This window comes from Pygocentrus nattereri, chromosome 4 (assembly GCF_015220715.1).
Source record: "Pygocentrus nattereri isolate fPygNat1 chromosome 4, fPygNat1.pri, whole genome shotgun sequence".
NCBI lineage: Eukaryota > Metazoa > Chordata > Actinopteri > Characiformes > Serrasalmidae > Pygocentrus > Pygocentrus nattereri.
In genome coordinates, this window is record NC_051214.1 from 4,130,052 (window position 1) to 4,147,034 (window position 16,983).

At 45.6% G+C, this 16,983-nt stretch overlaps 1 protein-coding gene across 1 annotated transcript in view; it reads left to right on the forward strand.

Moving 5' to 3' along the window:
* Nucleotides 1-16,983, forward strand: part of rab10 (RAB10, member RAS oncogene family) — a 32,671-nt gene that overhangs the window by 12,003 nt on the left and 3,685 nt on the right. Inside the window, exons 2-4 of the mRNA XM_017714726.2 lie at nt 12,049-12,109; nt 12,247-12,385; nt 16,464-16,553. Coding sequence (XP_017570215.1) covers nt 12,049-12,109; nt 12,247-12,385; nt 16,464-16,553 — 290 coding nt within the window. The remainder of the gene's footprint in view (nt 1-12,048; nt 12,110-12,246; nt 12,386-16,463; nt 16,554-16,983) is intronic.

A 16,983-nucleotide genomic window follows, 5' to 3' on the forward strand; every position in this document is an offset into this window, starting at 1 on the left:
AGAACTGAACCGTGGTCCAGCAACAGTGTGTGGGCCTTGGCCCGCTTCTGAGTGAACCCTGGTTCGGTTCACTGCTGGTGGGAACGTTTTTACGGTGGTCCGCGCCAAACAAGGGGCTCAACATCGGCGCATGGGGGTTTCTCTCCTCCAAGTAGCGCAGAGGCCTCGTAATCAGCCTGCTTTTAGATTTGATCCTAGACGCCCGTGTCGTTCCTGAAGCTTGTGTGTTCAATAAAAAATATATTTTATGTATTTATTTATTTATTTTAAGCCAAGCATTAGCGATCTTAATGGCTGACATCCAAACTGACCCATCAGTCGTAAAAAAGCAGATATCAATTAAGCTTTGTTGTTATGGCTTCGTAATGCACACCCGCATTAGGCATCCTGTTTTCCTGAAATGAGTGAAACACACAAAAACGTGCCTCAGGTTGTTTGACGGAGCAGATCAGTGTTTTTTTTTGTTGTCTTCTCTTTTTTCACTGCAAAAATAAATGTTTTCATCGTGTTTACCAAACAGAAAGAACGTTTCCAGAAAGGAAACGGACGTTTTGTTTTTATGGGCTTGTGTGTCTTCAGATGGCGTGTAGTTTGACGCCATGTGTGAAGTGCACAGAAAGGAAAAGCTGCTTCGGTCTACACAGAATATCGATCAGTAGGTATGAAGGAGTGCCAGGATAAAGTCGGACGGCGGTTAGACGGGGATTTAAATCTGACCCAGGACTGATGTTCACTGGCGTATTCATTGTACTCCAGAAGAGCAGAATGTCCAGGCAGTGCTGGTTAATTGTGCTAAAATCTCTGCACCCAGGCCCAGTTTCTCGGATTTCATCGGTGTGTACAGTGGTGTGAAAAAGTGTTTGCCCCCTTCCCGATTTCCTATTCTTTTGCATGTGTGTCGCACTTTAAATGTTTCAGGTCGTCAGGACAAATTTAAATGTTAGACGAAGGTAAGACGAGTAAACACAAAAAACAATTCATCCATGAAGGTCTTTATTATTTAGGGGAAAAAGACATCCAATCCGGTGTGAAAAAGTGATTGCCCCCTAAAACCTGATAACTGGTTGGGCCGCCCAAATCACGTTCACACACGGCCCTGTAGGTTTGGGTTTCTTTTCCCCCAGGCTGATTACGAGGCCTCGGCGCTGCCAGAAGGAGAGAGAGAGCCCGTGTGCTGGTGTTGAATCGCTTGTTTGGTGGTATAAGAAATCAGGAAGGGGGCCAACACTTTTTCACGCCACTGTACGTATCTGTATCTCGGTCGCCAGAGAGAGGGAAGGCGACCACGCACTGCTCTCCGCTCCGCTGGCCTTTTGTAGCTTCTCCGGTTTCATCCTCGGCACATTCTGCTGCTTGGAATGGAAATAATCACAAGCGCACGGACGTTTATAGGACACACGAATGTGCACCAGAGAGCACGGAGGTTTAAACACACTCCTGGTAGTGTTTGTGGGGTTTGCACTGCTGGAAGGCCGCAGTGTTACCAGGTTTCGTTCACGGTGGCCACCAGTCAGCGTGATATCCTGGCTCTACAGTTTCTAACACTGGGCTTTTTTTGCCCAAACGGCTTCTTTTAAAGGCAAAACTTGATCTCCGTTTTGCTCCAGAGCTCATTCTTGGTCAGCTGCTCGTCATAAAGTGACGGGATTTGATTGGCCCTATTCCGGAACTTGTTTGTCGGTACAGGCTTGAGCAGGAATTCTATAAAGTGTTGTGTCTATAAACTGTTAGTGTTGTGCCTGTGACCCTCCAGTGAAACGTGTAGAGGGATGTTCAGGATCATATGACGCAGTAATCGTACAGCTGTGACGTGATTGATCTGGGAAGATCCGTTTAAATCCGCTGTCTTGTTTGCTTTTAGGATCTCCCTTAGCCGCTATCACGATAGCCTCTGTTCCTCCTGGGATCCAGTAAACATATGGTACATTACGAAATGGTGCAATAAGTCGGCGCGACAGTTCATACAAAAATGAGTAGGAAATAAAAGTAAAGCAAAAAGGAACGGGAAGACAGAACTCGTGAAACATGGAACAGAACACGGTGGAAGAGTTTAAAACATAACGGCAGAAAGACGATCGAGCGGAAAAGTCACCTCGTTGAGTGCTGTTGCAGGCGCTTAATAATCTGATCCTAATCAGATTTCTGCAGTTATCGGACTATTCAAATGCTCGTTTAAACGGCACGCTCCGATTTCTAAGAAGTGAGGTCGAGAAATCTGATTAAGAGGCTGGATTTTAGCCCAGTAATCAGATTTCTCAGTGCCGTGAGCTCTTACTCTGATTTCTTTCAGTTTTCTCAGGCTGTGGCTGCGCGAAAACAGGCGGCGGTACTGGAAATAAGCGAACAGCGCCGCCGCAAGACGCAGTGAAACACTTTTGGAGCGACACTGAAAACAAATACATGCTTGACAAAATATAATATTATATTTTGAGGTAAAGTTATGAAAAAAAGCTGCGTTTGAGTTTTACTTTACGTTTATGTCACATCTTCTGTGAGGTTATTGGTTGGTTGCAAAGCAGAAATCTGATTACTGGAGGTCCCCAGTTGTCTGATTACTGTCTGACTCGGGTAGACCTGGAGCTCCCCAGTTATCTGATTACTGTCTGACTCGGGTAGACCTGGAGGTCCCCAGTTGTCTGATTACTGTCTGACTCGGGTAGACCTGCAGGTCCCCAGTTATCTGATTACTGTCTGACTCGGGTAGACCTGGAGCTCCCCAGTTGTCTGATTACTGTCTGACTCGGGTAGACCTGGAGCTCCCCAGTTATCTGATTACTGTCTGACTCGGGTAGACCTGGAGGTCCCCAGTTGTCTGATTACTGTCTGACTCGGGTAGACCTGGAGGTCCCCAGTTGTCTGATTACTGTCTGACTCGGGTAGACCTGGAGGTCCCCAGTTGTCTGATTACTGTCTGACTCGGGTAGACCTGCAGGTCCCCAGTTATCTGATTACTGTCTGACTTGGGTAGACCTGGAGCTCCCCAGTTGTCTGATTACTGTCTGACTCGGGTAGACCTGGAGCTCCCCAGTTGTCTGATTACTGTCTGACTCGGGTAGACCTGGAGGTCCCCAGTTATCTGATTACTGTCTGACTCGGGTAGACCTGGAGGTCCCCAGTTATCTGATTACTGTCTGACTCGGGTAGACCTGGAGCTCCCCAGTTATCTGATTACTGTCTGACTCGGGTAGACCTGGAGCTCCCCAGTTATCTGATTACTGTCTGACTCGGGTAGACCTGGAGCTCCCCAGTTGTCTGATTACTGTCTGACTCGGGTAGACCTGGAGCTCCCCAGTTATCTGAGTACTGTCTGACTCAGGTAGACCTGGAGCTCCCCAGTTATCTGAGTACTGTCTGACTCGGGTAGACCTGGAGCTCCCCAGTTATCTGATTACTGTCTGACTCGGGTAGACCTGCAGGTCCCCAGTTATCTGATTACTGTCTGACTCGGGTAGACCTGCAGGTCCCCAGTTATCTGATTACTGTCTGACTCGGGTAGACCTGGAGCTCCCCAGTTATCTGATTACTGTCTGACTCAGGTAGACCTGGAGCTCCCCAGTTATCTGATTACTGTCTGACTCAGGTAGACCTGGAGCTCCCCAGTTATCTGATTACTGTCTGACTCGGGTAGACCTGGAGCTCCCCAGTTATCTGATTACTGTCTGACTCGGGTAGACCTGCAGGTCCCCAGTTATCTGATTACTGTCTGACTCAGGTAGACCTGGAGCTCCCCAGTTATCTGAGTACTGTCTGACTCGGGTAGACCTGGAGCTCCCCAGTTGTCCGATTACTCGAATGCATCTAAATGCATTGATCGGATTACGAATAAAGATTTTCTGCAGTTATCGGATTATTGTTCGTGTAAACACACGCACTGAAAGGAAAGGTCGTTTAGTGTATCTCACGAAAACCTCACACACACACACACACACACACACACACACACACACACACACACACTGTGCTGGTCTGTTTAGTGTGCTTCAGTTTCTCATTAGGTTGAATGTGATTTTTGCCAGCTTGCTCTAAAGCTTGTTTTACATAGCAACAGTTGCTATGGGTGAGCGTTCTCATGAATAGGCCAGTCTGTGCTGTCCTAAGACTGCCAGACTCTGCTGTGACTGCATACAGTAAGGGATAATCAGGTGTTGTCATTGTACTGTTTATCTCGATGTCTTGATTCAGTGTATCCAAAAACGTCTTACTGTTAACTGGACCGTCTGGACCGCGTGGTTAACAGGAGATCTTCTAGGCCACGTTTACACAGCAGGTAAAAGTGGCCCAAATCCGATCTCTTTCCTCAAGTGTGACAGTGTGAACAGCAGAAAACGCATTGAACGACATTTTCACATCCGATTGCGGGACTGAATCTGTATCCGATCTGGGGCAGTGCGACTCGGTCTGAACAGCCAGATCGGAATTCGTGCGACTTTTGCGTCAATTCAGCTCGATATCCATCATAATTTCGCGCTGCTGAGGCTCATGAATGTTTAGGCTGATGTTTCTGCACCACATCGCAGCCGCTCCGTGTGCGAAGAGATTCCGACTGAAACGGCCGATCGTGGCCGGAGGAGCCTGATGCTGCAGCGTCAGAGATCAGTTTAAAGAGTCTGAGGACACGAACCAACGAAGCGGCCGTGGCCGAATGATGAGCCCTTTTTACGGCGAACTCGACCACATTCTGGGTGTTGAGTCCAGCTGTTGGCCACTGGAACTTCGTAATCGCTCCTGTGATGCCGGCGAAGACGACATTGAAGCTCCTGGAGCGACAAGCGTTTGCTGACCCTCATGATTGTTCACCTCTGGACGAGCCAGGTGAAGCGTTGCTCTTCAGCGCCTGCGGGTCAGTTTAGGAGCTGATCTGTTCAGACTAATAGGTCACATTTGAAAAGAATCAGATTTGGGCCGCTTTTACCTGCTGTGTGAACTTGGCCCTAATTCCAGAGCAATGTCTGGGAACACGTAAAGTTTCGGTGCGTGAAAAAGCTGCCCTGTGTCTCGCAGCAGATGAGAAGTTCGATCACATCTGCCTGCAGATTGAGGCAGAAATGCAGCTGATGAAACCAGACAACTCCGAGTTGAGAAATCGATCCTCTCTTCAGTTTCCATACAGGAAAAACCACGCAGCTTTTCCGGTAGACGTCATAATGCAGTAAAAGCATTGCTGACAGATGCGCTTTGTCTCTCCCAGAGTGCTTTAGGAGATGAGAAAAAAGCGTTTAAGGTTGTTTTTGGTGGAGTTCTCTTTTAAGACGGCTCATTTTTCAGCAGCCGCCTCATTTTCATAGCTCTTGCTCTCGTCAGGATCCACCCCCGAGTCTTTTACCTTTCTTGCAGCCCCGTCTGTCCAGGTTTTTAAGTGGGTTTAAGTGATTTGAATCGAGTTCAGTGCGAAACGTTCCATCTTTTGTTAACTGCACTCTATATTGCAACGTTGAAAGGGCACTTGTATGCGGTTAACTCTACGCGGGTCGATGGGTTTCTGCCTTATTCTTTTGCCCCTTTGAGTGATTTCTGGTCTGAGCTTCCAGAGAAGCATAAACAGACGATACGTAACATCCTAAGATGATAGAAATGTGGTGAAAAAATAAATATCAGCAATCTTTATTGTTGGGATGCTTAAATACTTGTGTGCTGAGGTTTGTCGCTTAATTGATCTGTGAACAGAAACTTGAACCTGCAGGGGAAACGCTTCAGTGAGAGGATCCTATTTATAGCCGACACCAGGAGTCGGGAACGCAAATGTTAAGAAGGGCCACTTTGTCCTTTCAGCAAAGATCAAACCACCTTTGGAGCCACGATATTTTATGTCCACTTTACCGTATTGGCTGTAAATGTGTCTCAGCATGTTGTAATGCAGGAAACTAGTTTTAAGTCGGACAGCTTCTTGTGAAAATGTTTCTCAACGACTTTCACCTTAAATGATGCCTGAGGCACCAGAATGTGCACCATTTAAGGTGGAACGGGAGCTTTTAGAGTCATGAAGTTCTTCAGACGTCTGGTTCCCGTCAGCTCCACTGTGAACAGTTCTGACTCGGCAGGTTTTTTTTTGTTTTTAAACAAAAAATGGTGCATTTGCATAAAAACTTGAGAAATCTTCAGCATTGTTCTTCAACAGCGCGTCCTAGACGGTGCGCTCACGTTGAGGCGCCAGCGTTTCAATGCAGCAATGAAAATCTGCCCGATTTTAAAGCTCAGTTAAAACGCAGTGCCTGTGCCATTTCTCCCGTTTCTCCCTGACTTTCTTTGACCGAGCTCAACAAATACCTGAACATCGAAGATGTTGCAGTGCGACATTTCGTGATACTGCAGTTGCAGAAATCTGACAATCCCAAATCGGGAAAACACTAGGGAATGTCAGAATCTTTTGAAGAAGAAATTCCTTAAGAAGGGCTGGTGAACGAGGCCCAGTGAAATGTGCGAACAGCCAGCGTCAGTGTTTATCAGCAGGCTGTGCAGCTACACGGACGAAGTTAGAACTTTTCTGCATTCAGATTTTACTCAAAATACCGCGAGAGTGTCCAGTCGTTAAGCCTGTGCCAGAAATCGCGGGCCAGGTGCGTCTTTATATCCCGCGAGGCGCGGTTGCAGAACTAGCATTTGACTGACGCTTAGATCGTTTGTTTACATTGGCGCTTTATCTCCATCCTCATCGGAGTCTTTTCCTATCTGTTCTCTCTCCTTTTGTTGTGCGAGTGCGTTCAACACTTTCCTCTTTGTGTTACGGTCACCGAGGAGGCAGAGGAAGCGCAGAGGAAGCGCCGCTCGGCTTCAGTCGAGGTCTGAGTGAGTCTGTTGTGTAAGTGTGACTCATTCTCTGGCTGAACGATCAGGGTATCGTTTAATAACGCAGGGTCCACCCATGCCGCAGCTGTGTGAGCGAACGACTGACTGCTGAACCAGTCTAGTGAGGCGATGTGACGAATATGATCACGAGACTTGACATTTTCACAAGACGCGTTGTGCGTCACAGTATTTAGGCAGAATTTTAACACACAAGTTGGGGGAAAAAACTAAATACAGCAGCTGTGAAAAACTGCAGTTTATTTTTTAATCCCATGTTCACAGAAAGCAGCGTAAGGATGGAGCATTAAAGCAAACAAACTTGTAAAATGAATTAATGAAATGAGATGATGGCTTAATGGGCCGACGGTACCTTGGTAGAACGTTCTGCTGAGCGCTTTTCTATCATTGCTGCTTTTTTTATGTTATGTCTAAGTTGGTCTTTTGGGCTATGATGCCCTGAGTGATTTATGGGCTGACTGTCCGGTGTAGAGTATACAGGCGATACTTTGAATGCTTGTAACATCTTAACCCTCTGTTGCATGATGTTGCCTCAAGGCAACAAATTCATTTTGCTCACTTTACAATTACGTGATACGTATTTAAAGACAGTAATAGGGTTAACAATAAAGGGAAGAGTTTGAGTCAATAAAAAGCATGTACTGTTTGTTTTTGTTATGATGACTTACAGAAATGTTTGTTGCCTAGAAGCGACAGTGTGGCAGTGAAACGAATTTCCGGTCACAAGCCAGGGAACGCCATCATTTCTCTCCTCTGTCGCACAATGGCTGTGTTTACGTGCAAAGATTTTTGCCAATCCCGATTGAATACATTCCGATTACAGATTCAGTTTTATTCTCACTCTGTTCAACAATTTGATGGCAAACCTTCGTTGACATGCTCACTGCAAGTAATCTGATGCAAACTGACACGCATGCGTGGAGTAAACGTTACCATGGCAGCGAACAGCACGTCCAGTCGGAGTGAGATGAGCAGCAGTGAGCAGTGATTGTGTTTTTAATTCCTTTAAAATGACGTCAGACTCAGGAAAACGTCCTTCACGTGTCCTTATTAAAGAAGGCCGAGAGGAAGACGTCGTGTTCTGAGACGCATAAGCTGGACGTCCGTCCCACCGCCGTCTTTTAAAGATCAGAGCATAAACTTCGTCTCCTCTGCAGACCAGTTTCTGCTCCGCCGCGTTGAACGGTATAAACTTTTGGCAGAGCCGGTTATGAGTTCTCTGCTTTTGCGGTGACACGAACACTCATGCGCGGAACGTTCCGATTGGAATGTAATTGGATTCAGGCGTTTACACGGCGGCTATTCTTAATTTTAATGGATTATTTACAGGATTACCCACCTCGTTCAATCGGGTAGAAATTGCATTCCGACTGGCCTCAATCGGACTAGACTATTCCGATTGAGGTGTTTACATGGATGTGTTCTATTCCAATCTAGCTATTAGTTGGATTATTAACGGATTATTAGGTTGTACCTCGGTTTTTCTGTTTTTATTTAGAGGTTTGAGCTTGGAGTCTGTCTACCTGCTGAGCCGACTATCGAGGGGGTAGTCGATTCATGAGGAGTCCTCTAATGTATAGACCAGTTAGAACAAGGCTGTACAGAGCGAGCCGAGATGTTTAAGTGGCAGTTCGTCGTCTGGTCGGCTTTGATTTCACATCTGACAACTGGACTTTTTCACTGTGAGTCACCGTGAAGCCACAGTCTCATGTCTGCTGAAGCGCTGTGCTATTTATGCTTGTAGTGTTGCTCTCGCCTTGGTTTCGTCTTCACTCAGCTGTACCGATGGCCGCAGACAGCACGTTGTCCCAGAAGACGTCAGAGACGTTTAATGGGGCAAAACAATAACTTGAAAAGCAAGCGCACTTTCTTTGGCGTTGCTAACAAAAGCTTCGGTCCCGCAGCCAGAAATTTCAGCCCTGATCTTGAAAAATGAGGTGGATGCTTAAAAGCGTAGGCATCATGTATTGATAACACAAGTAAGTGGAGCTGATAAAGTGGACAGTGAGTGTAGAAACGAGGAGGTGGTCAGAACGTTATGCCTGATGTGTGTGTTTATTTATATATATATATATGTGTGTGTGTGTGTGTGTGTGTGTGTGTGTATGTGTTTCAGTTCAGTGGCACAAAACCTTACAATCAACTAACATAAAACAGTGTCTCAAGCCTCTTAGAGGAGCTTTTAGAGGTGGACGTCTGGTTCCTATCACCACCACTGTGAACGGTTCTGACTCCGAGTTTATCTAGAACGGAGCGTTTCACACCGAACAGCTCTGAACGACTCTGTTTACATCTCATCTGTTTAGTTATGTGGAAATGTTGACAAACTGGTGGACTTCCCCTTCGAGCAGTTACGGTCAGTTGCCCAGTGTCTGCTTTTGCCCCACATAACGGCAGACGTCTCCGCTAAACTTGGCCACGTTGGCCACGTTGGAACCAAGCGTTCCGAGTGGGAACCAAGCGTTCCGAGTGGGAACTCTGAGTGCTTTTGAGCTTTGTCTGCCACTTTGCCATCCACATGATCGGTTTCCTAGACATCATTCACTGCTTTCACAATCTCTCCGGCTCAGCCTCGGCCGCTGCCCCCCTTCTGAATAACGTCACTGTGTGAGCTGTTAAGTCTTCGGCCGTTGGACAGATTGAGATGGGCCTCTTCGAGCACAATGCCAGCGAGTGCCAGTCTGTGCCACACGCTCTGCCAGGCAGTTTCCATACTGCCCATCGGCGGGGGGTTCGGCTGGGGCCGAGGCAGACCGCGCCGCTGCTGACGCTTCTGAGAGGCAAACCGGTAGTAAACAGCCTTTCGATACGTTTGACATATTATTGACCGATAAATGGGAGAAGTTTGAAATTGCGTCTGATAACTTGGTGGCTAGAGGTGGAAGGTATTGCGATGCTTCAAGAAATTAAAAAAAAATCCAGGCGAAAAGTATTTTAATGAGTTTTATTCAACAGACTGATGATGCTCGTTTTAAAGAAACGTACGTTTAGTGTCCTTATAGTGGTGTTATTCACAATATGCTCAAAAAAAAGCATTAAAACAATAAATATAGTGATTTCCCAGCCGTTTCGGTCACCCGTTTTGCTTGTGCACGTACTTAATTAAATAATAAATAAATTAATTAATTAAATATAAAAATATCACAGTTGTGGGAAGAAAATCTCCAAAATTATAACTTTACAGGAGAAGGAAAAAAACCTACTTTACTATTTTTTACAGGTCATTTTGGGCCACTTATTTTAGTCCGTTCATCCTGAAATTTCAAACTCAGGCTATGCCAAAGGCTGAGAAACATCTAAAATGAAGAGTTTATTTATTTATTTATTTATTTATTTATACATACATACATACATACATACATACATACATACATACATACATACATACCATCATTGCTGTCAGTTATTTGACATACCTTGCTGTGATATAAGCACAACTAGCCGTTGTCAGTTATGATCACTGGCCCCAGAAACTCCGTATCAGTGCATTCATACCTTTTGGGAATAAAGCTATAGATAAAAGAAGCCACGTATGTAATTATCTCCTCCTCCTGAGTTGTTGTGCACAAGGATCATCATTCTCAAGAAAATGAGTCTTGGCTGATCAATGTCAGTGTTCAGCCTGCAGTCGCTTGGCTCCGCCCGTTCACGCCGTCGCTTCGAGGAGTGTTTCAGCCGGGCCTTCCTTTCGAATGAGGCATGGCCAATCAGAACAGTGCTCATTTACATAAATCGGTCGGAAAGGGGCGGTAACGAAAACGGCCTCTTTTTCAGGAGGTTGTGGCGGCCAAACAAAACAGTATTCAAAGATTTATTCCATGAACAGATTCTTAGATACTTCACCGCATTAATACAGAATACAGATGTGTGTGTGTGTGTGTGTGTGTGTGTGTATTTTCCAAAGGCGTCAAAGGTGGCTTAGCCAATCAGATTTCAGAGTCACGTCTCTCTGTTTTATGTAGTGGAATTTGACGGCGGTTCTTGGCCGAATGCGGTGCTGCACAGTTGGTGCTGGTTTGTTGTAATTTGTGATTTGAAGAGCTGGATTTGACTGCAGAGGGTCAGATCCTCTGGAAATTCTCTCTGAAGGTTGAGGCTGTTTTAGTCTCCGGTTTCGTGTGTGTGTGTGTGTGTGTGTGTGTGTGTGTGTGAGAGAGGGGGTGGAACATTTTGCAGTGTCACATTTCGTGTTTTTGCTTCTGGAGTCTGGTCACGTAGCTTCTTGGCCCATTCAAATGAAATATCACAGCAGTGGGTATAAAGATGGTCTGAGCTCAGAAGTTGTAAGCATCTTTATTCTCAGGTATCCTGTAAGTCTAATCGCTGCTTGTGACCTGATGCTGCGTTCATTCGTTTTGATGCAGTTGGTCGTATTAGATGGATCTTCGTGTTGCTGGATGTGTTTTGTGAAGAACCCAGCTTAGACAGGCGTCTCGCGACATACTGGGGCATAAACATCGCCACGCTGCCCGGACTTGGTTACTAACGTCCTGCTGACTTTGTCCCAAGTATGGCAAGTCAAGTATGTCCTGCCCTGTATGCCCAGTTCCGTTATTGCTTTCATACAGTTTTGTCGATGTAGATATACCAGTGATGAAATGTTTGCATTTTTATTTATTGCGTCAAACTCGTGTCTGTTTTTCGTGTGTAAACACTGTTAAAGTTTAGGAAGGTAACTTTCACTCCCCACTCTGTACAGTAAACGTACAGAAATTAAGGCTGCGTCCAAAACCACATACAACCCGAGTTAAAAGGACTTTTATTGGTATTATACTGCATTTTGGAGCACAATTTACTGTGGCTCTGTGCGGTTTTGGAAGCAGCCTTGGCTGCATACAAAGCCCGTTTGAATGAGCTGTTTTGTGATGTCACAAAAAACAGATTTACATATATGCATCTTTCCATCCTACAGCAGTTTAGCCCCTCCCACTCCCACTGAAGTTATGAGAAGTGTTCCAGACTGAGGAGACAGTGCAGGGCAGTCAGATCAGAGGCTTAAAGGTCTTAAAGGCACAGCCTGTTTAATTCTAAGGGAATAAAGAGAATTTTTCAACCTATTCTATAAAAATGAATCGTGTCTGTTTTGGTGCATAAACCCAAACAGCGCTGATAAATAGCTCTTTAGGGGGGAAACTGCTACTAGGTCAGATGTGGGCCTTTTTAGCTTGTAGATAAGGTTGTGTTGGACTACTCCTTGTTGCTCGTGGTGCCTCAACTTAATTGGTTTTACTTTTTCTTTCTCTCTAGGAATCGATTTTAAGATCAAAACAGTTGAATTGCAAGGAAAGAAGATAAAACTACAGATATGGTGAGTAGGTATCGACTGCCTTGGTGCAGGGTTGGATCAGGATTGGCAAGTCGGTGTATTTTTCTTACATGCTCTTTGATGAGGCGGTGATCGCTGCTTGGTGGTTGATGTTATCATCGTGTTATTTGCTTGTTTAGGGACACAGCGGGGCAGGAGCGGTTCCACACCATCACCACCTCCTACTACAGAGGAGCCATGGGCATCATGCTCGTGTACGACATCAGCAACGCCAAGAGCTTTGAGAACATCAGCAAGTGGCTCCGGAACATCGACGAGGTGGGTCTCTAACCAGCTATCGCTGAACACCTGCGACATACAGGGTGATGGGACAGCTGCCCTCGCACTCTCTGGGTGGGTCCTAACTAGTGGGTTCAATTGAATATCAGTAAATTGGAGGGAAGATTTGGGGAGGGGGAGGAGTGAGTATTATGTTATATACAGTGTGTTGATTTGTTAGTAATGATGTTGGTCTTCCCTTGGGTTCACACTGGGTGCTAGGTGTTCAGATGATACTGATCTGACCCGTATGTCCTATAATTCTGTTTTATTTCCAATAAACATGAATATTGTCTCCATTGAACAGTAGTAGGTGGGTTTATCATTCAAGTTGCGATTGGCAATTGGTAAAGCTGTAAACATCCCTGCTTACAAAAGAAGCAGGCAGTTAGGAATGGTGCTCAGGTGCTCTTTTCGGGAGGGCCATGTCCATAGCAAACGTCCACAAGCAATAAGACAACTATTTTGTCCTTGTTCTCCAGGAGAAAGTCTGTGGAAATGATGCTTGGGTGTGCAAAATAATATTAGGTGGTGAACTTGAGAGCTACTGAGGTAAACTGAGCCAAATCTAGCCTCGGTAATGAGCGGTCAGTACAGGGTGATTCAAAGATTCATCCGATTTCTAAATGATTGATGAACGGTTTAAATGAGCATAAAGTTTATTATGTAATTCTACAAGGTCTCAGTCTAAACCTCCTCCAGCTGTACGGACGACATCAACGCCACAGTCAAACTCATCCCAGACTGGACTGAGCGTGTCGGGCGTCGCTGCTCTCACGGCTCTTTCAGTGGGATTTCGGAGATCATCCAGTGCTGTGGAACCAGCGCCGAACGCTCTGAGCTGCTGGAGCTTCACTTCTGATGAACATCAGGCTGCACAGTTATGAGGGATTCACTCTTATTGACGTGGAGAACGCAGAACGTTCTGCTCAGGGGTCTCAGCTCCTCTCAGACTGAAGGAGCCAGTCAGAAACTCTTTGACCTCCTCTTTCAGTTGGATTGTGGTTGGTTCCTCGGCGCCTCACGGTTGTGCACGTCAGTTTCAGCATTTTAGTCTTTGGTCATATAGTCATGAGCTCATACCCTGTCAGACAGAGTTCCTCGCGCGGTGTTTAATACGGTTTCATGCCGTTTACTTCATTTATTCCTGCGTTTCACATGACGCCACACCTTATAGTCGCTGCCGTTTTAAGAACGAATTGGGGAGTGACTGCGGTGCGTGATGCTTTCAGTCTGCTGTGCTTCATGAATGATTCACCCGCAATTCAAACATCATTTAAATCTCCAGAATCAGAGTAAAGTTATACCGGGGGTCTGCAGCTCCGTTAGGGGGACGACTGTTCATCTCTCGGCTGGTAACATCAGCTAAAGTTCTCTAAAGGCCTGACATCTGTGTTAATGAGCTGATGTCGTTTCCCTCCTATGATCAGAGTTTATCTCCTCTTTATGAACACCGTGGGATCCTTCACCCACCCTGACGTGAGGAGCCGGTGGGCTTCTGTGCTGTGAGAGACCCTCCAGAACAGGGGGAGGGGCGAGTATGAGATCAATATAAATGCCAGGAAAGCAGATTTCCGCCAGTTTAAGTGGGACCAGGAGTTCAGGGGAAACTGTGAGGACCTCAGACTATTTTATCGACTTTGTCTAGGAACGTTTTTCTCTCGCAAAGTGAGGAGAGTAATTTTAGCCTCTTTCATCTCTAGTTACGTTCATGTGGAGCAGCAAAGCAAGAAATTCGGTCCCAGGTATGGCGGCCACAGTAGACACATCACGTGACTGAAACCCTGGGATGTTTTGGTGCCTGGCCCCATCTATCAGTGCTTGGCTCCGCAAGCCGAGGAACACTTTCTAATATGTCAGTGTCTTAATACACAGTTCAGTCAAGTCTGTGCACGTCAGTGTGTGTACTTCACGTGTTTCATGGTGGCTTCGAGCGGAGCTCAGCCACATTTCGAAATGGGAAGTGTCAAATTTGTCATTTATATTTTGAGTCATGTCTGATTTTAGGTTTGCATGTTAAGTCAGTCGCCGACTAATGACTGTTCGTTATGAGTAAAAAGAATTTGCCAGAATAAACATCCCGAGTCAGAATGACTGCATCATGTAAGCGGTATGAAACGTTATAAAGCAGTTTGGATTTAAACCAAATGTGGACAATTAAAAAAAAAAAAAGTCATATTGATAAACTTATGAGCGGTTTGGCTCAGATGGATCTTATTTGAAGACCAAAGACTGTAAAGTGTGCTTGTGCCAAAGAGTAATCTAATGAAACTGAGCTGTAAACGACCAAAAAAGACACGATGGACTTTGTTTCGTCATAGAAGCTTCCGGGAAAGACTGCAAGCAAGAGATGCCCAGAAGAGTCAATGCAGACACGCTTTCTGCTGTCAGATGTTTTCTCATACCGTGTTAAAATAATTTCATTTCAGTTCACGTTGGAGTCGTCCTTTAATTGTTGCGTGCAGTTTTATCAGTTCCATCGGCTTCCCTGGATGTGGGCCTGCTGTCCCACCCTGACCAAATAAATCTCCTGAAGGCGTCCTCCGAAAGAATGGAGCAATTGCAAACCACATCTGTTTACTCCGGACTGCGTTTCTTCATTTGAAGTCGCAAACAGAGCTCCGATTCTCTCTTATTCATGTAGTTTGTTTGGCGACGTTGGAATCCTTCAGAGCGTTTAGATAAATGCCCAACTCAGCGATGCTGATCACTGTTTTTCGGTGATGATTCTAAGCTCGATAACATCTGGAGAGATATAGAAAACCTAACAAGTGACATTTTTCAGTTTCGTAAGAACATCCATCTCCAGAATTTCTGCATAATTCATTCGTTCAGTGTCTCGGGTGAAATGGATCATTGTGGGGAAACTTGCTGACTCGGATGTCTTTACAGTGGTGGTGATGGGAACCAGGCGTCACCATGTCTGCAACACAGATGCAGCCGTTTTATTTACTGTCCAAACCCACCAGTGAACCTACACACGTCTACTGAGCTTTGATGTGTGACGGTGATTATGGTAATGATACTGTTTTGCCTCGCAGCATATACCTCACCCTGAACGAGGGGCAAAACAAAAACCCTTTAGGCCAAAATTGTCCATCAGAACTGTAGTAAAACAGTGTCTCGGGCGTCAGGCAGTGGATTCATAACCGTTTCATGCACTCAGTTCCTGTGAAGGAGCTTTTAGAGGCATTGGAGTCTTCAGATGTTCCATATCTGGTGGAGGCATTTCACATCAGACCACTCTGAATGACATTGTTTACGTCTTAAACGTTTAGGCAGAGGAAAAAAATCTGGAATTCACCTTTGAAGGACTTGATTGACGGTGTTGGAGTGATTAGGTAGATTAACAGTCATACAGAAATACGTTTGAGGCCGCGCACACAAGCCTGGGCTGCAGCCGAGGTGGGGCTGGTCCTCGGTAGGACTGTCCTATGAAGACTCCTCCTTAGTAACCTACTGGTCACACAAAGGGAACCGTCTTAACGAGGCTGTGCGGTGACGTCACTAGAAAGGTCCACCTCTTGTAATTGCAGCGAGAAACTGGAGCTTGTTGCGTTGTTTATTGCTGTGGTAGCTGATACGCCAACGAGCTTATGTAGTACCATAAACTACACACATACAAATACTTCTGATTAAAATATGATATATGGGCCGATGCTTTAATTAATCAGTGACTTTACACTGTATAAGGAAACGAAGACGAGTTCAAGGACGTGAACAGCTTAAATAATTTTCCTTTGGTGGGTCACCAAAGGCCTGGAAGAGGATACATCAGCTGCGTTTCTAGGCTGTATTTGAAGGATCTTTCACTTCGGAACAGCCTGATATGACGTAGCAGCCGAGAAGCGCTGCCTGGACGCAGCCTTGGAAGGCAGCTTTGATCGTTCAGTAGAGTGAAACTGGTGTAGGGTGAAAGCACAAAAACCCAAGGCTCCTTTCCGATGGGGTCGTCTGAAAGATGTTAATACGTTAAAGATTTTTTAATCTCAGGCGAATCTAAACAGCTTGCGATGAGATTTGACTCGCTGTTTAATACGTCATTGTGATGATGGCTTTACTGTTGTGTGGTTTGCAGCATGCCAACGAGGACGTGGAGAGAATGCTGCTAGGCAACAAGTGTGATATGGAGGACAAACGGATCGTACCAAAGGCTAAAGGAGAACAGGTGAGATGGTGCCGTCTACCGTGGCCATTGCATGCATGATGGGGGCTTGACTGGCATGAAAACTGTATGATCAGTTCCAGTATTTTGGAGCTAGAACCTCTGATCGCTGGTAACCTCAGACGATAATGTAAAACGAGTCTGCAGTTAAAATTATGATGTGATCCAAATTCAGTTATAAGTACCACCATTCGTACCATCTGGACTAGAGTGACAGTAGTTTATAATGATGCACAGATGGCATCCAACACTGTTAACATCCAGTGTTTCTCCAAGTTTGTTTGGAAGCCAAAATATTGGACAGCTCGCACGTTGGCCCGTCTTCTGGACAAGCTCACCATTTTACACTCTCTAGCGGAGAGCAGACCTCATGTTCCCCAGCGTTCTTAACATATTCATACATGCGTGTTTTGCAGTTTCGGTTTCTGTTAAA